At 45.5% G+C, this 23628-nt stretch overlaps 1 protein-coding gene across 2 annotated transcripts in view; it reads left to right on the top strand.

Annotated features, from left to right (window-relative positions):
• Positions 1-23628, top strand: part of LOC122809322 (RNA-binding protein 10-like) — a 1914178-nt gene that overhangs the window by 484525 nt on the left and 1406025 nt on the right. For both annotated transcript variants that reach the window (XM_044080723.1, XM_044080722.1), the window contains exon 7: positions 1678-1751. In XM_044080723.1, coding sequence (XP_043936658.1) covers positions 1678-1751 — 74 coding nt within the window. The remainder of the gene's footprint in view (positions 1-1677; positions 1752-23628) is intronic.

Raw genomic sequence — 23628 nt, 5'->3', positions numbered from 1 at the left:
AGCTGTGATAGTTGCTCCAACAGTTGTCTAATAAACATAGAGCAGTCATGTAGGTTACTTACTGTAGCAAAAATGGTCAAATTGGTCACTCTTACAGGACTGATTCCCTCCTGTCTTCCCAAATGGAGAGGCTGTTCGTCTCCAGCTAGTGGTTGGAGTGTGGCCCTGTTTACTTCACCTTATTTCCTTCCTTTCCCCATACTGTTGGTATTTTATGATTGAGGATGGTCTCAGGGTAGGGACTGAGGTGGGACAGTGGTATTAGCCTACCTCTGCTTCCAGAGTTCCACATAATTGTCATAAGACTGCCTATAATATTGGCCTCGGGCTACTCTTGTTGGGACTGTGCCTTTGGATGGTCTCTTAATTTGGTCAATGTAGCTCTGAAAATGGTGCAGGTGTACATTCCACTTGTAATGCATGCTAGGACGTGGACTGGGGTAAGTGAATGCCATGCATGGCAAGGAAAACCCTGAGCATTTGAAGACTGGCTGGATGGACAGGACATCTAGCAGCGAAGTCCGAGAAGTAAGGAATACTGCAGCAGTGATTTGAGCATCTACTACCATGGAAAGTTGGGTATGCAATTGTACTTTCTTGAATACATTATGTAGAGTGCTACATGTTGCATTTTTAAATATTTTCCGGTGCTGTTTGGATGTATTTGACCCTTTCTAATAAAGGATGATGTACTTTTTACAATTCCTGATAATTTTCTGTCAGGAAGTTGTCAATAGTATGGTTTTTGATTCATGCTTTAAGACGTTTGTTGAACTAAGATTTTTTTAAAAGGTCTGTACATTTCATTAGAACTTAAAAGTACTGTGTTTTATTTATTCAACGGGATCAACGTTTAAGTTTTGAATAGCTGCCAATGTGTTATCTATTGTCTGTTCAAGGCAGTAAAGATTATTTCTTTTAAAAGCATCCCGAGATTGTTTTTGCTTTAGCCATCAAGGCACAGGATGTTCTTCTGAGTTTGTCTATAAACTTTATTTCCACAGCACTAGTTAGTTTGCTCCTTTCCCGTAAGTATTTTAACAGCTTTGTTGATGGCTTTCCCTTCAGTTAAAGTTCAGTTCCCCCACTATAACTTCTTAGAGTGGAATGTTAAGTCATCTCAAAATTTTGAATATTTGCAGATGCAGACCCTTTGGCTTACGTAGTTAGTTCTGCCAAGCAGATAACATGGTCTGTGTCTCATTATATAAGTATGCTTTTTGTCAGAAATTTCTCTGGAGAGCAGTTTTGACTATCTCCACAGGTTCTGTGCCAAAACATTATATTTGAGTAATAGACGTAGTGGTTTAAAATGTGTCCGCACAGACTTGCTCATTGTTTTTCATTGCTGTGGAGTATGTTTATGACCATTTTATTAGGTATGAATCTGGCACAGGTATAAAAAAAAATACTGAGATTCAAGGTGAAAGGTGGTTTCCTTTCTGATAATGCCCATCACTGAAATGTAAGACAGTTTTCCCTGTGGTGAAGGAAGAAGTTAGCTTGAGCTTCCTTTGCATCCCCTTTCTCTCCCAACTGTGCAACTTTGAACATGTGGTTTGTGGCATGGTTTGACCATGTAGGTAGTACTTTGTATCTGATGCAAGAAAGGCTTAGTAGTATGTACAAAGAAAAGCTGTAACTAACACACTGCGTCTGTCTGAATGCTATCTCCAGGTCAGAGCCGGGGTTTCGCCTTCGTCGAGTTTAATCACTTGCAGGACGCTACACGATGGATGGAAGCCAATCAGGTTGCTTTGCTGCACTTGAAAACACAAGTACTTCTCTGTTAATGACGCAAGGAAAAGAAGAACATAAAACACACAAAACACAACAGTTTGTGCCTGGTTCACATGGAAAAGTACACCTTGCTTTTTGTGCCTTTGACTTCAGGGAGTATTGTCTTGTATCTTAAAGCTTTTAGAAAAATGCATTGGATGCCTAGAGTTGCATGGAGTTTTTATTTTACATGTGCATTTACATAGTACTTGTGTATCTGATTCTTGCAAAACAATAGCTGCAGCTAATTGAAAATGTTTTAGTAGTCATAATGAGGGCTAATACTGTTGCACTGGCCAAGCTTTATAGGGCTTTTCCTCTATTTTGTCTGGATCAGTACCATGTGAGTGGAACAGACTACTGTTTTTGTTGGTTTTGAGTACTTGTGCTGTACTGACGCAGGAAGCGGGCTATTCAAATTTTATTTTTCACTAGCTTTTGTTAAGCCAGATCTGCTTTTAACCTTGTGTATGAAGTGTGGGATATTTTTTCATTTACACTATTTTTAGAATTAACTTCCAAGTTTCGAAGAATTTTTCATAGTCAACAGTAGAACTGTTTGGTCTGTTTAGCTATATGTAGCTAATCCAGCAGTTTAATGTGCGTCTTGAGGTAAGATTGCATCCCATTTTGGCTGAAGTAGACTGAAAAAGCACAAGTTGATTACTGACCGACCCATTTGGGTTTTGCTTTTGCATAATTCGGCCATTTTGAGGGCTGTACCCTGCAGTTGACATTTATAGGAAATCTGCTTGGTACCTTTTTTGACTGATCTGTATTATTCTTATAACAGGATGGAGCCTGCATGCACTTCTTGGAGGTTGCAGTGAGAATGAGCTCCAGCTTCTCCATGATTGCTTGCTATCTTACTTTTCTAGATGTGCTGAATAGATCCAAGTATGAAAAGTAACAGTCTTCAAGTGTTAGGGTAGTAACCTTGGTATTCCCCCCATAGCCCTTGCTTTGATTCTTTGAGGCCTGTTGTACTTGCTGTGTGTGTGTCTAAGGGACTCATGTCTTAAAATGCGTACATTTCAACCCCACTATAGGGTTGTTTTGAGACTTCGGGGATACCACGGAGATTACTTGTAAAATGCATACATTTCTGACAGTATCCCTGACTGAATATGAAGACTTTGTATGTCTCCTGATGTAAATATTGTCAGGTTTTCGGTAGTCACTTAGGAATATAAATTGCCGATTGAATTCTGTCACTTTTAGGATGAAGATGATTTAAGAAGGAAACAGCTGATTTTTGTTTATTATAGGTTTTACTGTGTTTACTTAATTTTGCTTTACCAGGGGTCGACTTGTGGTTGTTTGGTTTGCTTAAGTCTTTTGTTTAGTCTCTTTTTATCAGTGAATGGAAGTTAAAAATCAAATACCTCTGCAGCAACAAAAGCACATTAACAGCATTTTAACATGCAATGCATTTATAGTGGATTAAAGTGAGCTGCTTGACCAACTTTTCTTTGAGGGTATTTACTTTGCTGACTGTAGTTCACTTTGGATCTCTTGTGGTTTCTCATTCTTTTATTCTTTAACAAAGTCTTCAGAGACGTGTTTCATCCTCATTTTTCTGCAATTACCTGTTGTAGCTTGAACGTCTGATCATGATTAGTGTTGCAGTACTATATTTTAGTACTTGCTGCCTTGCAGAAGCCTGTTTCTGGCCAGATTGAGTATTCCTCCATTTCCCAGCCGACAAACATCCTCTGCTGACATCAGGATGTGTGGTGTAACAGGTTCATGATGTTCATCGTGCATACAGCTGCAGTCATAACAGATGGGTTGTCCTGCCCGTCAGGCGGGTCCTCGGTCGGCCGAATTCCAAAGTCTAGGTCCGGCGTCGGTTGTCGTCGCTTCTTCCCTGACGTCAGTGCGGCAGGGGTATAAAAGAACCAGCCGACGCCATTTTCTTCAGTCTTTCTTGCCACGCGGTGCCCAAGGCAGAAGCAGTCTGCAAGTGCCAGTCGGCCAGCTCCTGAGATTTACGAAAATTTTCAGCCGAAGTCTTCTTGAAAGCTAAGTACCCCGTTGGGGAAACTTTTCTTGCCTCAGACCGATGTCAGACAAAGTTAATAATTGCATTTCATGTGGGAAGCAAATACCGCATAAGGATTTCCATTCCTTCTGCATTCCTTGCTTAGGCCCAGACAACCACGTCTCGGCCTGTCGTTTTTGTGCTAGATTCAACAAACGCACTTTTAAGCGTCGGGCAGAGTTCGCCCAACACTATTTTGGTAAAACAATTTAATTACATTGTCATCGGATACTCCGACTCCAGTTTTGAGTAAAAGACGCAAAGATAAGGACCGACATACGAGGTCCGCGACTTCTACCGACACCACTCTAAAGCCGGCTACAGGTGCTCCGGTTCTCAGTGAGGCGCCTACGCAGCCCCTGGGTACCGATGACACTTCTTTAGTGGTGTCTTCTGTGCCCGAGGTCGCAGGCTCCTCGGCCCCCACTCCGACTACAGATACCGACGCCACTCTTGGCGGGGAAACTCAGTTTAGAAAGGCCTGCCACCTCTCAAGGTGTCTTCAGGCCTTCCTCTTTTTCCATTAAGGCTTTCACAAAATCTAAAGCAGCCATGAAAACTAAAAGACAAGCTCCACAGAGCCCCTCTCAAGGCCCCATGCCTACAAAATAGATGCTCAAAATGGCCGAGGATTTGATTACTCTTATCAGGGTTTCTCAACCCCCCCTCGGACAAAAGGCCCAGAGTGGAGGAAGACTACCCTTCCGACCAAGCCTCTATTACCTCAGAACATTGAGGACCAGGAATATTCATATTCCCCTTTTGAAGATTCTGATGCCGAGGAGTCCATTCCCTCGGTCTCCCCCCCTGAGGACTATTCTTTTGGAGAAACCTTACATACCTTGAGGGAACACTTTCACTGGGAAGGCCAAGATTACTCAGATTCCAAGAAAAGGCTCAGGGATTTTCTCTTGCTTCCTCAGCACAGGCCTCTGGCTATCCCTCCTGTCTTGGATATATTAGATGATCTGTACACAGAAGCCAGCCTCAACCCAGATTCTTTACCTCCAGCTCCTGTTAAACCTGACCAGTATTACCGGGTTCCTGATTCACATCAATTCCTATACAAAAGCCATGCTGCTGACCCAGAAACTATTTCACAGGGTCCCAAGGGTATTAAGGCCTCTACTGCCAAAAACCCATTACCTTCAGAGAGAGATTCCAGAGCTTTAGAAAGGTGGGGGAAAAAGGTATACACCTCGGCCACTTTAACCATGAGGGCATTAAACTGTCAGTTACATATGTTAAAGTATCAACAGTTTTTGTTATGTCAGTTGAAAAGCAAAATGACACAACCTGAACAACCAGATTTAAAGGAGTTGCAGGATTTGTTGCATAGTGCAGAGCAAGTGGGTAAACTTACCTTGCAATGTGTTTTTGATGCTTTAGAGGCCTCATGTAGAGCTGCTGTTACAGGGTCTGTCATACGTAGACATGCTTGGCTCAGAGCAAACCTTACCAGATCATGTCGTAGCTAAATTACTAGATGCACAAGTATTGTTTGGTGTTAAAGCTGAGGAGGTACTAAAGAAAATGGAGGAAAAGGCAAGATCAATGCAAACAGTGAAAGATTTCCTACAGGTTCAACCTCCACGTTTCAGCAGAAACTGGCCTTCAAAAAATTGGTCCTTTCCAGCCACGGACAGACCTCAAAGAGGTAGATACAGGCACCCTAGGGGTAGAGGGAAATCTCAAGGATCATTTAGAGCCAGACAATGGCAAGCACCTATACCAAGAGGTGGAGAAGATAGATCACAGTCATTCAGAAAGCAGACACAATGACTTTCCCCTTTGCATGCCAAGCAAAGCTTTAATGGCAGCACCTTTAGGCGGAAAACTGGCATTATTTTCAAAAAATTGGCATATTGTCACAAAAGACAAATGGATCCTGGACATTATAGACAGAGGCTACAGATTCCACTTTCACACCCTTCCAAAAATGAGAGGCATGCTAAACCTGCCACAAAATCAAAGGGCAGAGGCACAAAAACAAATTTCAGCTCTCATGGACATGAAAGGTATTCAAGAGGTACCTGCAAAAGAACAGGGTCAAGGTTTTTATTCCAGACTATTCCTGGTACCAAGGAAGGACAAAGATTGGAGACCTATTTTGGACCTAGCCATCCTAAACACATATTTACTCATACCAAGATTCAAGATGCTCACATTACAGCAGCTTCTTCCCATGCCAGGCAAGGAGTCTTGGCTGGTAACATTGGACCTCAAGGAGGCCTACCCTGCATGTCCCTATCAGACAAGATTGCAGAAGACACCTCAGATTTCTTGCAGGTTCAACCCATTGCCAATTCTCTGCATTGCCCTTTGGCTTATCTAGTGCGCCCAGAGTGTTTACGAAATACCTGGCATCAGTAATTGCCTTCTGCAGACTTCAGGGGATACAGATATACCCATATCTGGACGACTGCCTGGTCCAAGCGGACAGCAAGCACATACTTCTGAAACACCTGGCGTTTGTAATAAAATTGTTGAACTTTCTGGGATACACAGTCAACAAAAAGAAGTCAAAACTAATACCCTCTCAAGCAATAATTTTCCTGGGTGCCAGCCTGAATACAAACACCCAGATGGCCTACCTCATGCCAGAGAAGCAAGGGCAGCTATCTCAATACTTCAGAAAAATGGCAACCTTCACCAGGCTGACTGCAAGGAAAGTCCTGTAGGCTCTGGGATTCATGGCATCTTGCATCCTGCTGATCCCATGTGCAAAGCTGCATATGAGGAAACTTCAATGGTACCTAAAAAACTTATGGTCTCAACACAGCCACACTTTGGAAAAAATTATACCACTCATTCCATGTCTTCAAATGGAATTTCTGTGGTAGGCTCAAGCATGCCAAAGAAACATAGGTCTCCCCTTCTGCATGCCTCAAGCATATCAAATCATCACAACAGACGCATCGGACTACGCCTGGGGGGGCGCACATAACAGATCAGTGCATTCAGGGCAAATGGTCCCAAAAAGAGGAGCCACCTACACATCAATCAAAAGGAAATGCTAGCAGTACAAAATGCTATTATGGCCTTCAAAGACCTGCATCCAGGCCAGCTATTGATAAGGACAGACAACACCACAGTGATGTGGTACATAAACAAACAGGGAGGAACTCATTCATACCCCCTGTGCAGACTAGCCATGTCCCTTTGGAACACGGCTCTGGAATTGCAAATCCAACTTCAAGCACAATTCCTGCCAGGGAAGGAAAACACACTGGCAGACAACCTAAGCAGAAATATGACAGATCCACATGAATGGAAGTTGCATCCTCAAGTTTTCGCAAAGATAATTCGGGCATGGGAATGGCCAGACATAGATCTCTTTGCTACCCACAGAAATTACCAACTGAAAAAATTTTGCTCAAGGACCTATCATCCACAGACCTGGAAAGTGGACGCACTTTCTTTCAATTGGACAGCATTGACAGTCTATGCCTTTCCACCTCTTCCTCTGCTGCCCAAAGTTCTATTAAAAGCCAGAGCAGAGAGGCCAAAGATGATTCTCATTGCTCCAGACTGGCCAAGACAACACTGGTATCCACTCCTGAAGAGCCTGACGCATTCCCCACCATGGATCCTGCCTCTAGTGCCTCTTCTGTTGACCCAGCACAACTTCAAAACTCTTAACAGTCAGCTGAAAACCCCCAATCTAGCCGCATTGAGGATTCCTTGATTTCCCAACAGACCCTCCTCTCTAAGGAGGTGCAGGATGTCATCTTGGAGGCCAGAAGACCTTCTACTAGAAAAGCCTACTCCGCCAAATGGAAACGGTTTTGTGCCTGGAATCAGAAAAAGGGCCAGAATCCTTGGGTACTAAATTTACCTCAAATATTACAGTACCTAGCTGAGATGTTAAACAGTGGACTTTCCTTCTCCTCCATCAAGATCCATGCTTCAGCCATTTCTGCACAATACAACACTGATCCTCCTTTATTCTCTCATCCTCTCTTAAGACAGTTTCTCAGAGGGGCTAAGAATATAAAACCCCCAAGGAAACCACCAGTACCTGCTTGGGACCTCAACTTAATTTTAGAAAAACTGACCCTGCCTCCATTTGAGCCAGCTGCTTCAACAGAACTGCAATATTTGTCATGGAAAACAGCCTTCCTTCTGACTATCACCTCAGCATGCAGGGTTTCTGAACTACAAGCCCTCATGGCTGTGCAACCGTTCATCTTTTTCCATCAGGACAGAGTTTCCTTACGAACCAACCCTTCCTTTATGCCAAAGGTAGTATCCAGTGTAGCCTTGAATCAGACTTTCCACTTACCTACCTTTTATCCTAACCCACAAAACAAAGGGGAAAGGCTACTACATTCCTTGGACATTCACGGACAACTTTGTTATTATTTGGACAGGACAAAGCCATTCAGAAAATCAGAGCAACTCTGTGTCCTATGCTACAGGTGCTCAAGGAAAGGCTATTTCCAAACAGACAATTTCAAAATGGATAGCCCACTGCATACGCTTTTGTTACTCATTTCATGGAAAAACTGTACCTACAATCATCAGATCTCACTCCACAAGGGCCACAGCTACCTCTGCAGCTTTCCTCAGGGGGGTTCCTACCAAGGATATTTTGGAAGCAGCCACTTGGAGTTCGGTGCACACTTTCTCCAAGCACTATCACCTTCCACTATACTCTAAATCTAGAGCGGGCTTTGCCACAGTAGTCCTGCAGGGCATCCTTGCTCCTCCTAGTTCCACTTAGTGCCTGCCACCCCTTTTTAGCTTTGGGATTCTACCCATTTGTTATGACTGCAGCTGTATGCACAATGAACATAGTACAGTTTTGTACCTACCATAAATGTAGATGTTCGAGTGCTAATACAGCTGCAGTCCAGGTTTCCCTCCCTCCATCCCCTCTTGGGACAGGCCTTATGACAAACACTTCCTCATACAACCTGATTGGGGCATTCCTTTATGGTGTATTTGCTTGCAAACTACTGTTTTTTGATTATATTACATTGCATTATTACATAAGTTTATGTTTTGCCTTTTTTTGGGGGGCACCTGACATCTGGGGCAAGAAAAACTGAAGAAAATGGCGTCGGCTGGTTCTTTTGCCGCACTGACATCAGGGAAGAAGCGACGACAACCAACGCCGGACCTAGACTTTGGAATTCGGCCGACCGAGGACCCGCCTGAAGGCAGGATAACCCATCTGTTATGACTGCAGCTATATTAGCACTCGAACATCTACATTTATGGTAGGTACAAAACTGTACTTTCTTCCTGTTCCACTGTTGCAGTCATCACCTGTGGGTTATCCCTGCTGTGGTAGCCCTCTGTCGGCCCAAATACCAGAGTCAGTGTTTTTCTGTGTTGGTTGCTTTCGCTTTGTCTGACGTGAGGTCATCAGTGCTATAAAGGAAGGCAGCCGACGCCATTACATTAGTCTTTCTTGCCATGGAACCCGTAGCAGTTCGCAGGTGTGCCAGTCGGTCACTACCAGTGTGCAAATTACAGCTGAAAAGATCTAAAGCTAAGTACCCCATTGGGGGATCCTTTTTTCTTGCACTAACCAGTGTCCGAAAAAGTTAATTGTTTCGCGTGTGGAAAGCAAGTACCACACCCGAGACTTCCATTCCTACTACGTCACTTGTTTATGCCTGGACCATGACATTCCCTGTTGCCGGTTCTGTGCCCTCTTTAACGCAAGAACCATTCATTGTAGAGCTCTTTTTGCAGCCATTTTCGTGTTCTGTCTTCACATTCCAAAATGGTGTCAGTCAGCCAACCAGCCATAGACTTTCCTAAAAAACGTATGTATAAAGTTAGAGAGAGGCCACACAAGGCTAAACCTTCTGATGACTCTACCGCAAAGCAGGTAGTCAGTTTTCCGATCTTCAGTGAAGCGCCTTTGCAGCCCCTGATGCCCGATTCGATGCCTTCGCAGGCCTCTACTGAGACCCTGGTAAGTGCAAGAAAAAAGGATTCCCAATGGGGTACTTAGCTTTAGCGGTATGCTGCAGAAATCTGTCTTTCAAGTCTTTGGTTGTCTCTGCCTTGGTTGGGTCCGGAGCCTCGACTCAGGCACCGGCCTCCAAGGAGGTTTTTTACACTACCGAATCTAGGCAAAAACCGACATCTTTGCCTTAGACTACCGTTTCTCTCCGACCGAGGGATACTCTTGAGCCTAGAAGCAAGGCCACTCCTAGGAAAATTACCCTAGCCACCATTTTACTCCACCACCACTTAAGCTCAAATGCTTAAAATGGTGGAGGCCCTTATCGGGGGTAGTAAGGGTGCACCTTCTAAAGGAAAAGACCTTTCTCCTGAAATACTGACAGAACAGGAGCCTGATTATTCAGATTTAGAAGAGGAACAAGAATGTCTGACTGCTTGAGGATTTAGATGCAGAGGAATCCATTTCTTCTGCCTCCCCACCAGAAGATCTTTCCTTTGGGGAAACCTTTCACACCCTCAGTGAACATTTCCACTGGGAATCCAAGGATTTCCCTCTGTCTAAGAAAAGGCAGAGTTTCTAGACCTGCCCCAGCACAGATCCTTGGCCATCCCTCCTATTCTAGAGGTGGATGATGTCTTCCATGAATCCAGCTCAACTCCTGATGCCCTCCCCCCTGCTCCCAGAAAACCTGACCGGTATTAGAGTACTGAACTCTCACAAATACCTGTACAGAAATCCTGCTGCAGACCAGGAGGTTATTACACAGGGACCAAAAGATGCTAAGGCTAGTTATGCAAAGAATTCTATTCCCTCTGACAAGGACTCCAGAGCTCTGGACAGGTGAGTTAAGAAAGTGTGCATCTCTGCAACCTTGGCTATCAGAGAACTCCACTGTCAGTTCAACATGTTAAAATATCAACAACACACTTTAGAACTATTAAAAGATTTCAACCTTTCTTGACTACCAGTTCGAAAGAGTTAGCAGATTTACTGCACTCTACTTGTCAAGTGGCTAAACACTCATTACACTGTGGATATGACTCCCTAGAAACCTCAAGCAGGGCAGCAGTGTCAGGATGTGTCATTAGCAGACATGCATGGTTGGAGGAACAACCTCTCCTCGATCATGTCATATCTAAATTATTTGATGCTCCCTTTGATAAAAAACGCTTGTTTGGAGAAAAAGCAGAAGTGCTTAAAAAGATGGAAGACAAAGCAAAATCTATGCAAACAGTAAAATATTTCCTTCAGGTACAACCTCATGGGTTCAGCAGGAATTTTCCCTCAAAACACTGGTCCTTTTTTGCACCCAGCAGATAGGGGCAAGGTAAGCCCCGCAGGGACAGACCACCCAGACTCCTATCCCAGGGAAAGAAGAGAACCAAACAGTGGACCTCTTCCGCTCCAAAGGCAGGGAGTTCTAAGCCATCCCTCTATGGCAAAAACTCTGAGTCCCCCCCCCCCCACACCACCACCTTCTTTTCACTCGCCAAAAACTAGAAAGAGGGCTCTCCCTCTGCAAAGAAAATTGGCTTTCTGTAACAAAGGAGCAAATGGGTCTTAAAGATCATATTTCAGGGATACAAATTCTCCTTCAACAAGCTCACATTTCCAGTACTTGCCTCCAAATCAGTGGGCAGAGGCATTGAAACATGTCCAAACTCTTATATCCCAAGGGGCAGTTAAACCTGTCCCCTCAGATCTAACAGGTAAAGGCTTTTTTTCCAGGCTATTCCTTGTTCCCAGAAAGGAGGGCACTTGGCGCCCCATCCTGGATCTAGCCATTTTGAACACATTCCTGGTGGTCCCCAAATTCAAAATGCTAAATTTGCAGCAGCTGCTGCCTATGCTGACAAAAAAAAATGTCTGGTTAGTTACCCTAGATCTAAAAGATGCCTACCTCCACATCCCCATAAGGGAATCCTGCAGAAAATTTCTTCGCTTCATAGCAGGCTCACAACACTTTCAGATGTCCTCCTTATTCCTATGTTGCAGTATTTTAGTTGTGGGATTTCCTGCCCTCAGGTGACTCGTACGTTGGCTCCTATACAAAAGCTTCAGCTTGGCTGTTAGTTTTGTGTTGGACGTCACACGTAAGGCCATAAACCAGGGGCCTTAAATGTGACGTCTGCACGCACAATCCTCAGAATATTTCAGCCGCAGACTACCTTTGCATCGTACGATCTTCTTCACATAAGTAACCCGTTGGGTTTCTGTTTTTTCTTATTCTGCTGATTATTGCTTAGGCTTGGTTGTTGTAGACTTTAACTGATGTTAGGTAAAAAGGGAAAGTGCCAGTGCAGGCGCCAGATACCCCATAAGGACGCCCATGATAGGTTTGTTTTTTGCTCAGGCCGGGAACACTATCACTCCTCCTGCGCAATTTGTCAATCCTTTGTGCTGCAGACCCTTCGCAGCTGCCTGGCCTCTTTAAACCTCTACCTTGAAAACTAGCGCCTTAAGCGGTTAGCCCTTAGAATGGATCCTGCATCGGAGGCTGCACCCAAACCTCTGCTCTAGAAGGCCAAGATTCCTAGCCCTTCCTCGCCTGCTGCTCCGCCTCCCAACTGCTGATCTAGGGGTTGAGGCATGCTCGGCGGATCCATCGACTGCAACGACTTCCCTGAAAGGAAGCCTTGGCACAGCCGATGACCGGCATGTCTTCGGAGCTTGACCAGACAGTGACTGCCGTCGTCAAGGGGGAACCAGTTTCGGTGGTACCTCCAACCGGGATCCAAACTTCGGATGTATTACTCTCCAAACCAGATGCCAGGCCGCTCCCTACTTCCACCCCGGCCAAAAAGAAGCAGAAAACTAAGCTTTACCTCCTTCTGTACAGAAAGCTATACCAGACTGGCAGGCTTTCACCTCCTCTCTCATGCAGACCTTTATGGCCCTCAGGCCTTCAGCCTCAGCGCCCTCCACTCGCCCTAGGCCTGCTTCGGTCTCTTCCCTCCCACCCATGACCTCTCAAGTCAGGGAGGAAGAGCAGGATTCTTTCTTCTCTTCCTCAGAGGATTCTGTTTCATATGCATCCCAGATTGCTTCTCCACAGAATATTACTCTCCTGATGAATCTGTGGAAGGGGATTCTACTCCTGAGGATATTACGTTTGGTGAAACCATGACGGTTTACTTTAAATGGGATACGTCCCAAATGACTGACACACACAAAAAAGATACTTTGAGCTTCTGCAAGTAGTCACCCATTCCCTTTGGCGGTTCCTCCAGGTCTACCTGCTTATATGGATGCCTTCAACTCGGCTTCTAAGGCCCCCAGACTCCCAACCTCCAGCCCCTAAGCGCCCTGACCACTTCTGTAAAGTACCAGAGGACCAGAAATTTGTGGTTAAACCACCCTTGGCTGACCCAGCTGTGATTGCCACCACTGCCGATAAGCAATGTAGACTGCTGCTTTCTGCCTCCCTCCTACCCACTGATAAAGGTAGCAAGTGTATGTATAGGATGGGAAAGAAGTTATACACACCTTCCACTTTGGCATTCTGAGCCGTAAATTGTCAGACCCACATGACTAAGTATGCTCTAGACTTAGTTTCTCAAGCCTCCTCCATGCTGGCATCTTTGCCCGACAGTACCATTAAGACTAACATTATCTCCAAACGGTCCTTGGCCCAACAGGTAGACGGGCACTCCATCAGTTGCAGCTGTGATGCTGCCAAAGCATCTGTCAGATCTGCAGCATCTGCTTCTGTCCTCAGGAGGTATTCATGGCTAAGACTTCAGAACCTGTCAGAGGATTTCAAGTCCAAGATCTTGGATGCCCCACTGGACCACAATGTCCTTTTTGGTAAACAATCTGCAGACCTCTAAGAATCTGCAGGAAAAAAGTAAAGAACTACAGGATATTAAGCATCATTTGGTGTCCCCCAGTCCCAAGTATTATAGAACTACCCTGCTAAAGTCACCTTTGTGAGGCGTAATCCTCAGTCTTCTGCCTCCTCTTCGAGATCTCGAAGTGGGTCTAGAAGTCCCTCCACGGTCAGACCTTCTGCTCCACCTCATCAATGCAGACAATCCTTTCAGGACAGAGGAAGACCCAGTAATGCGTGACTTCCCTGCCCACCTACCCTTCTCGGCATGCCTTCCCCACTGTCTCCCCCTTTGGCATTCCAGCACCACAGACCAATGGGTCTTAACCATTATCCAAAAAGGGTACTTCCTATCATGGAAAGAAAAAAACACACAGGAAAGGCCCCCCCCCCCCCCCAAAAGCAGGTCCATCTCATGCCACAAGTTCTGGCAGACCTACTAAAGCTAGGCACTATAGAACCTGTCCCGTCAGGACAAGAAGGAAAGGATTTCTACTCCTGTATCTTCGTGGTCCCCCCAAAAAATGTGCCCTGGAGACCCATCTTATGCCTGTCCTAACTAAATCTTCACGTTCAGGTACTCTCGTTCAAAATGCTTTCTCTCCCCATCCTGCTGCCTTTAATTTCAGCCAAAGCTTTCATGGCCACCCTGGACCTAAAGAAGGCCTACATACACATACCCATCAGGACTTCCCACAGACAATTCTTGCATTTCTCCGGACCTTCCTCTCATTTCCAATTTACTGCCTTGCCCTTTGGTTTATCCACGGCCCCCCGAGTCTTTGTAAAGTGCCTAGCCCCAGCAGTTGCCTTCTACAGAACTCAAGGAATCCAGATTTACCCTTATCTGGACACTTGATACTGGCAGAATCCAGAGAGTTTCTTTCAAGGCACCTACACTTCACCATGTACCTTCTGCAGAATCTAGGGTTCACCATCAACCTTCCCAAATCCTCCGATCCCAGGCCAGGACAAAATTTTCCTAGGCTGCAGGATCAGAACAGACAAAATGTAGGCCTTTCTTCCTCAGGACAAAGTTCTCTCCTGGACTTCTCACTTCTAGGAAACCCTCCTATCCCAGAAGGTGATGGCAAGGCAGTTTCTCAGTCTCCTGGGTTTAATGGCAGCTACCATCCCTATGTTACCACTAGCAAGAATGCACATGCACAAGCTACAGTGGTACCTCAAAAGCATCTGGTCCCAACACCTACATCACTTAGAGCAAGCCATTCTCCTCCTTCCCTGTCTAAAGACAGAAATCAACTGGTGGATCCAGCAAGTCCAACTAAACCCGGGGCTCCCACTACAACCCCCACCCCAACCCAAACCGTGCATATAGATTTCTCATATTCAGGTTGAGGAGCAACTCTGGCTTCCTACATGATTCAAGAAAAGTGGCATCCCTCTCTACAGGCGAAAGCACGTCAATGTCAGGGAAATGACAGCGGTCTTATTAGCTCCAAAAATCTTTATTCCCTTGCTGGTTCCAGGTGTACTCCTGATATTGACAGACACCACGATCATGTGGTACCTCAACAAACAGGGAGGGACAAAGGCCTTTCAGCCACTGCAGACTAATCCTGCTGTTATGGGACCTAGCCTCTCGCCACAACCTAGTCCTGCAGGCGGCCTACATCTTCTCACAGGACAATCACCAAGCAGATCTCTTGAGCAGGACTTCCTCACCGCAGCACGAATGGATGCAGAACAAGGGAGGTCTTCCTAGATGTAGTCCACTCGTGGGGTGCTCCACAAATAGACCTGTTTGCCTCTCCCAAGAACAGGCAAGTGCAGACCTTCTGCTCTAAAACCTACTCCCCTCTAGCATGGAGACTAGACGCTTTCAGCATCTCTTGGGAGGGGAAGTTCCTTTATGCCTTCCCCCCATTCCCACTGATTCAGAAAGCCCTCCTGAAAATACAAAAAAGGACAAACCAAAAATCTTGTTAGTGACTCCCTACTGGCCAAGGCAGCACTGGTTCCCCCTACTTCACAAGCTAGCCAAGGGCAATCACTTCGTTACCCTACAAGGTGGACCTACTAACACAAGACAAAGGAACTTTCCTACACCTACACTTACAGATATTATCCCAGACTCTTAGGTGGCTAAATGGGAAAAGATTTACAAAATGGTGTCTGCAAAGGGGAAGGGACACCAGCTCCCCCGAGGTTCCCCTGGTTCTAAACTACTTGTGCCAATTGATTTAAAAAAAAAAAAAAAAGACCCTTCTTATTCTGTAAAAGTTAATCTTTCGGCCATATCAGCCTCCCTGCCCCTGGAATCCCAGTGCTGGCCAGGGTAGATGTAAAGCTCTTCCTTAAAGGGGTCTTGCACATGAAGACCCCCCCAAAAACCTATCCCTCCACCCTGGGACCTTAACTGCATCTTAGATAAACTATCCCAGCATTCCTTTGAACCGGCTGGGTCCTCTACCTTACAGATGTGTACATGGAAGACTGTCCTACTGGTGGCTATCTCTTCAGCCAGAAGGGTGTCAGAGCTGCATGCCTTAATGGCCTGTCCCCCCTACACCATCTTCCACAAAGACAGAGTGACCCTGAGAAGCAATCCCTCCTTTATGTCCAAGGTGGTGAATGACTTGTCTCTAAACCAATCTATCCACTTTCTTTCCCTCCCCCACTAATGAAGGGGAAAGGATTCTGCACTCCCTAGACGTGCACAGGCAACTAAGGTTTACCTGGACAAAACCATTAGGAAAATTAACCAGCTCTGTCTCCTTTCACCCTAGACACCTGGGCAAGGCAGTCTCCAAGCAAACCATTGGATGCTGGATCAGGAAAACTATTTGCCTCTGTTACTCCCACCATGGAAAGGAACCTCCAGTTGGAGTAAAGGCCCATTCCACTAGAGTGGTGGCTGCCTCCAGGGCCATCATGAAAGGTCTAGACACTGCATCCATTATGGAAGCAGCCAGATGGGTCACTATCCACACTTTCACCAAACATTACAAACTTGACCAAGTTTCCAGAGCTCGGACAGGATTCGCCAGGGCAATCCTGCCAAGATTTGTTGAATCCTCTTCAATTACCATCACCCTCTCATCCTCATAAGCTGTGGTATACTCCCACAACTAGAATACTGCAACATATGAATAGAAGGATATAGAATAGTTGTGTAAAATCTTACCATAACCATAGATGTCCTCTTCCATGTTGCAGTATTCTTTCCCACCCATCAGTTCCCGCAAGTCATTTTCCCTTACCTGACCTACACACTACAGTAGGACACCAGGTCCCACACCTGAAAACCACTGGCATCCCTCCTGCAGGTCTTATTCTCTGTGGCTGCTGGCCTTGAAATTCTGAGGATTGTGTGTGCAGGCATCGCATTTAAGGCCCCTGGTTTATGGCATTGTGTGACGTCCAATGCACACTGCAACAGCCAAGCTGAAGCTTTTGTATAGAAGCCGATGTACGAGTCGCCTGAGGAAAGGAAATCCCACAACTAGAATACTGCAACATGGAAGAGAAAGACGCCTGTGGTTATGGTAAGATTTTACACCACTATTCTTTCTGTGCATTATCCTTTGGCTTATCTGCTGCTCCCAGGGTATTCACCAAATGCTTAGCCCCGGCCATAGCCTTTTGCAGACAGAAAAATATACATTTTACCCTTATATGGACAACTGCCTCATTCAGACAGATTGCAAAAAAAAAAGGCTCCTCAAGGATCTCCTCTGTCAAAACACTCCTAACCTCCTTAGAGTACACAATCAACAAGAAGAAATCAAAGCAAACACCCTCCAGAAAGATTTTCTTGGGAGTGCTGCCGGAGACAGCATCCCAAATGGCCTTCCTGTCCCCAGAAAAGCAGAGATTCCTGCGTTTGTTCTCTCAGCCGGCTTCCAGAAGTCAACTCGCTACGAGGAAGTTTCTGCAAGCCTTGGGATACATGGCATCTTGATCCTTCTAATTCCTCTGGCCAGGCTTCACATGAGAAAACTTCAGTGGTACCTAAAGAACATTTGGTGTCAGCACTCTCAACCTCTAGAAACCTCTCTCCCTCTGACCCCTGTATAAGGGCCGAGTTTCTATGGTGGTCAGTGGCCTGTGCCCAGAACAAGGTTCTTCCATTCACCCTGGGCCCAACAGGGCAGACCATTTCCACCGACGCCTCAGACATGGCTTGATGCACTCATCTAGAAAGCAAGTGCACCCAAGGTCTTTGGGATGCCCAGCACCTTCCCTTACACAATCAACCAGAAGGAAGTGATGGCAATGCAGAAGGCTCTGATATCCTTCAAACCCCATCTCAGACCTGGGATTCTCCTTGTCAAAATAGACAACACCACAGTAATGTGGGTCATCAACAAATAGGGAGGGACCCAATCTTACCCTCTGTGCAGCCTAGCCATGATCCTCTGGCTGACTGCCTCTTCCATGGGACTACACCTGATGGCGCAATACCTACCAGGGATCAACAACACCCTGCCAGACCATTTAAGCAGAAACGTACTGGACCCCCATGAATGGTAGCTACACAGAAAAATCTTTACAAATCACTCAGGCATGGGGGACTCCGGAGGTGGATCTCTTTGCCTTGCACCTCAGCCATCAACTGAAAAAATCCTGAACCAGGGAGTATCACCATTTAGTATGGAAGGTGGATGCCCTGACCTTCCACTTGAACACCCACTTTGTGTACACATTCCCTCCTCTGCCTCTTATTCCAAAGGTACTGATCATAATAAAGGAGGAGAGACTGAATGCCATCCTTATTGCTCCAGATTGGCCCAGACGACATTGGTACCCCTTACTGCCCTCCTAGGCAGCTTCCCCCTGATCTCAGACTTAACTCAGGTGGGTGGGGGTGGATGCTGCACCCAGACTTGCAGACTCTCAAACTATCAGCATGGCTAATACTCTAAAGGCAAACAAGGGCCCCCTGTTAAGTAAACCGGTCCTAGACATTATCACAGAGGCCAGAAGGCCCAGTACCAGAAAATCTTAGGCAGGAAAATGGAAAAGATTCTGCTCCTGGAGCCAGGCCAGAGGCGGCGATACCTCACAACCCTCCATTCCTCTTATCTTGGACTACCTAGTGGAGCTACTTCATAGTGGTCTCTCTATTAAAATCCATGCCTCAGCCATTTCAGCTCATTTTGATAAAGGACAGACCCTGTTCTCCCGTCCTTTGATTAAACAATTCCTCAGAGGGGCTTCTAATATCAGACTTCCCAAAAGGCCAGCTACTCCAGCCTGGGACTTGAATTATGTTTTGGAAAAACTGACTTTACCACCCTTTGAACCTGCAGCTTCAGCAGAACTAAGATACCTCTCCTGGAAGACTGCTTTTCTCCTAGCTGTCACCTCTGTCAGAAGGGTTTCAGAACTTCATGCACTGATGGTCACTGTGCCCTTCATCATCTTCCATGCAGCCAGGATTTCCCAGAGGACTAATCCCTCCTTTGCACCCAAGGTGGTATCTAATGCAACTCTCAACCAGGCCATACATCTGCCCACCTTCTTTCCTAACCTTCAAAACAAAGGGGAAAGAATTCTGCACTTGCTAAACGTGCACAGACAGCTCAGATACTATCTGGACTGTACTAAACCCTTCAGGAAAACAGACCAACTACTTTTCAGCTTTGCCCCGGGGCAGAGGGAAAGCTCATTTCCAAACTAACCATTTCCAAATGGATATCACACTGTATCCATTTCTGCTACAGATTACATGAGACACCCCCCCCTCCCCCAAGTCTATTCTAACCCATTCCATTAGGGAAGCCCCCACTTCCACAGCATTCCTCAGAGGAATTCCCACCAGGGACATCCTGTAAGCTGCCACCTGGACTTCGGTCCATACCTTTACCAAGCATTACCACCTATCTCTATTCTCTAAGGCTAGGGCAGGGTTTATCTCTGTAGTTCTGCAGGGCATGTTGTGACCCATTCCTAGGTCTCTTACTAATCCTACCCACCCCTCTCCTCAGCTTTGAGAGTCCTCCCACAGGTGATGACTGCAACAGTGAAACATGAAGAACATAGTGCAGTTGTGTACACTTACCATAAATGTAGATGTTTGAGTGGATTCACTGTTGCAGTCCTGGTTTCCCTCCCTCTTTTCCCCCTTATATTTTCTCACTTTAGGGAGATATAAGTTTCTAAGGGTGGCTTTTAGCCACCAGGACCACTTTACCATATTTGCTTGGGCCTCTGACTGGTTAGGGCAAGAAAAACTGATGTAATGGCACCGGCTGCCTTCCTTTATAACGCTGACAACCTGATGTCAGACAGCAAGCGACAACAGCCGATGCAGAAAAACATTTACTCTGGTATTCGGGCTGGTGGAGGGCTACCACAGCAGGGATAACCCACAGGTGATGACTGCAACAATGAATACACTCTAAACATCTTTATTTATGGTACGTGTACACAATAGTACTTTGGGTTGGCACCATCTTCGCTTCTTTTTTGTCATGTAGTCTGTACAAGACTGTTCTTGGTATCATTGGTCTATTGCAAGAGAATCACAGATAAGTATACCCTGTTGGACCTTACTTATTTTGTTAGCCATATGTATTTTGTTCATGCTTAAGTATAATAATTGGCCTGTTGTGTGGAGAAAGATTCTCTGCAAAACCTCATTCATTTTGTTTAAGACCTCTGCATGACATCCCAATTGTTCATCCTGTTCTAGGTTCATTCCTATTGTAATTAGGCATAGGGCTGAATTCCTTCAGCATCACTTAGGGTTGGACCTTTTCATCCCATGTTCTTTGTTCGTTGCCAGGCTGTCATCCCTTAAACTGTAAGTTGAAATGCTCAAAGGAGGACATCGGTGAGGATGAAGACGTTTGTCTGCCTCCCGCCCTTCAGGTGTTATGCCTTTGCAGCCCCCTTGTCCACCTATTGGGCTGGAGTCCAATAGCATGGCCCCACCAGATGTTGCCAAGTGTCAGGCCTGCTTTTCACGGTCTGACACAAGACCAGCATTGAGTCTAAATATGTAAAGCAGAGCCACAGCTTCCTACTCTGTAGAGTTTTGGTGATTGAATGACAGTGGTGTTCCCCTGGTTATTGTAAGGGAAGTGCTACCTGGGAACTGGATGAGGTCATGGATGCCTGCCTGTGACCTGAGGTCTTGGCTTTCTGAAACCCCGTCTTTCCAAACCCAAGAGGTAGGTTTGCCCCAGCCAACAATGTCTTTGCCCCCTGCCTCATCAGCTAGATACCCCTTACAGGACTTGGTCAGGCTGGCACAGGACTTCATGAAGTCCAAGCAGCCCACCCTGCAAAAGGATCCCCTATTCAGGAATCTCCCCTGGATAACGGACAATGTCCCAGTTCCCATGGAGATTTTAGATTCCTCAGTGAAAGAGGACTGGCTTGTGTTGAGGACCTTCCTCCCTCAGACTTGGGTATACTTTGACTCCACTAATATTCAGAGTTTATCCGTTGGAGGCACCATTCATAGATTGAAGGAAGTCTTCATTTGCGAGTTTGGGGAATTTTCTAAGGCTCAGGCTTATTGCAGAGAGTTTTTGAACCTGCTTGTAGGCCTCTGCCATTCTTGCAGTCCACATATGTAGTCTTGAGTGGTGTGTTTTCAAACATGTCTCTGCAGTCCTACTCGCTCCCTTCTGCCCCAAGAAAGCTTAACCACTTCTGTAGAGTACTTGAATCCTACAAGCATCTCTCTACAACTCTAGTGTTGGATCTAGCGATGTTGTGCTTGGAATCCACTGAAGGAGCTTGTGACCGAACTTCCAAGAATCCCTTGCCAGATGATAGGGAAGATCAGGTTACTTGACTGGTTTGGCAAGAAAAATTTCACTGCAATGAGCCACCCTGGCCATGAGAGCTTTGCAATGTTAGTTCCATGTGCTTGTACAAGAACAAATAAAATCCAGTGCAGAGAGGATACAGTACGAGAACCTCTAGGGGGGGTATCCAGGAGTTATGTAATGCTACCCCTCCCCCAACATATCCCAACACTCGTGTGTCTGTGCTGCATTGGAGCCATCAAGTACGGCATCTGCCATGGGGTCTGTTACGCAGAGATTTGCTTGTCTGAAGAGTGCCCATTTTAGACAAGGTCCTAGTTGAACTCCTAGGTGCACCCTTGGATAAATAGTTTTAGACCCCCAGCAGAAAGTGATTAAAGAGTTGGTAAAAAAGGGAAACAAATGTCTGTCAAGGAGTTTTACATGTCTACTACTCCCTGATTTAACTACACTTATAGCAAGTCTTGGCCTTTTCCACCAAAGTATGAAAAAGCAAGCAAAACAGCCTTGGGGAAGAAGGACCAGACACCAAAGAAAGTAGCGAACATGCTACTTTTCCATACCTCTGGGGACTTGAACTTTGCCCCTTCCAGAGAGCAGTTGCAACTAGCAGTGACACTTCCCTCCCCCTGTATTTTGGAGGAGGGCTTTTCTCCTTCTAGATGCATTGGAAATAGAACTCAATGTAAATGGGCTCTGCTGACCATAAAGGATTTTTTTCCTCCATTTTTGGAACTCTACCCTTGGCATTCCCTCCATGCCAAAACAGGAAATCTTGATTCCTCCGCTTTGCTAGGACCTGCTTACTTCAAAGTTCCTTTCAAACACTGCTTCCAGGAGTGGAAGAGAGAGTGTAACTTTTGCCTGTTAGTCCCCAAAAAAGAGGGTAACTATAGACCCATTGTGTGTCTTCTGAGAATTAAAAAGTTTCTGGTAGTGCCTAAATTCACAATGCTGTTTCTTCAAAGACGTCTGTCCCTTTATCTTCCAGGAGTAAGGATGATGACTCGGGACACCTTCCTTTCTGTTGACCTCTTTCACAGTAACACAGGATTTTTACATTTCCAGACATGGATTACATTACCAATTTTGTCTCTTACCATTTGACTTATCTTCTGCACCCATAGTATTTAAAAAATCGCTGATATCAGTCACTTCCTTTTAACATGAGTTCAGATTTACTTTTGCTTGAACAATTGCCTGATGCAGACCACATCACAGTCAGACAGCTATGCAGATACCATGGATTACTTTCACAAGGTAGAATTAACACTTGCTGTCCAGAAGAGAACTTTCTCCCAGCACCAGGACAACTGTCCTGAGGGCAGTCATAGACCCAGTCCAACAAAAGGCATTCCTTCCAAAGGACAAGTTTGAACTTCTGAATGTCTCAGGAACTTATACAGCAAACAGACCATTTCTGTAAGGGAATTTCTTAGAGTCCTGGTCTAAATGTCTTCCTCAGTTTTAATAATCACATTGGCAAAACTGTACATGAAAAAGTTCCACTGGTTCCAAAAGAACTGTTGGTTGCATCACCAGAAGACACTAGAAACGCCTGTCCTTCTCCTTCCATGTTTAAAAATTTAAATCCTGCATTGGAAGGGGGGGGGTGCACAATGATGACCCATTCCTTCCAGCTATTTAGGGAGGCAATAGATATTTGGCTCTTAACACTGCAACTGTGGGTCATGCCCATAGCCTCCTACATACCAGGTCAGGGCAGTCTGAGTAAAACTCTGAAAGACCCCAATAATTGATATTGAAAAGGGAGGGGTTTTTTTAGACCTGAGATGCAACTGGGCTGTGCCAGCAGTGGGCATTTTTGCTTCCCTACAAAACGTTTCGGCAAGTTCTAATCAAAGACTTCACAGAAAGGCACTTGTAGAGAGGATTCCTTCTTTAAATGGACAGCCGTCTTTCTCAGTGCCTTCCAGTCCCCTACAGTATTTCAGAAGGTGGGGGTCAGACTGGCCGAAAATGATTCCTAATAGCTCTTCACTGGCCCAGACAGCACTGTTTTCCCTTCCCTTCTCTCTGCATTCAGCAAAAGGAAAATCATGACACTTTCACCCCTATTGGAAGTGGTAACCTAGAACAACCAACCTGAAAACTCTGACATGGACAGCCCAGAAGATTGTCTATTCATTCTGTCTTGACAATTGGCTTTTTCCAGAAGAACATCTGTATCCTGAAATAAACTGTTAAACAGAATACTGGAAAGTCATATGTAGTCAAGTGGAAAAGGTTTTCAGTCTGGTGCAAAGCTAAGGGCTTTCTACTCACTCAGCAAGGACTAATC

The sequence above is a fragment of the Protopterus annectens genome, chromosome 8.part0, assembly GCF_019279795.1.
Source record: "Protopterus annectens isolate FY-2018-M chromosome 8.part0, PAN1.0, whole genome shotgun sequence".
In the NCBI taxonomy this organism is placed as follows: Eukaryota; Metazoa; Chordata; order Ceratodontiformes; family Protopteridae; genus Protopterus; species Protopterus annectens.
This window is presented reverse-complemented; position numbering and strand designations above follow the sequence as displayed.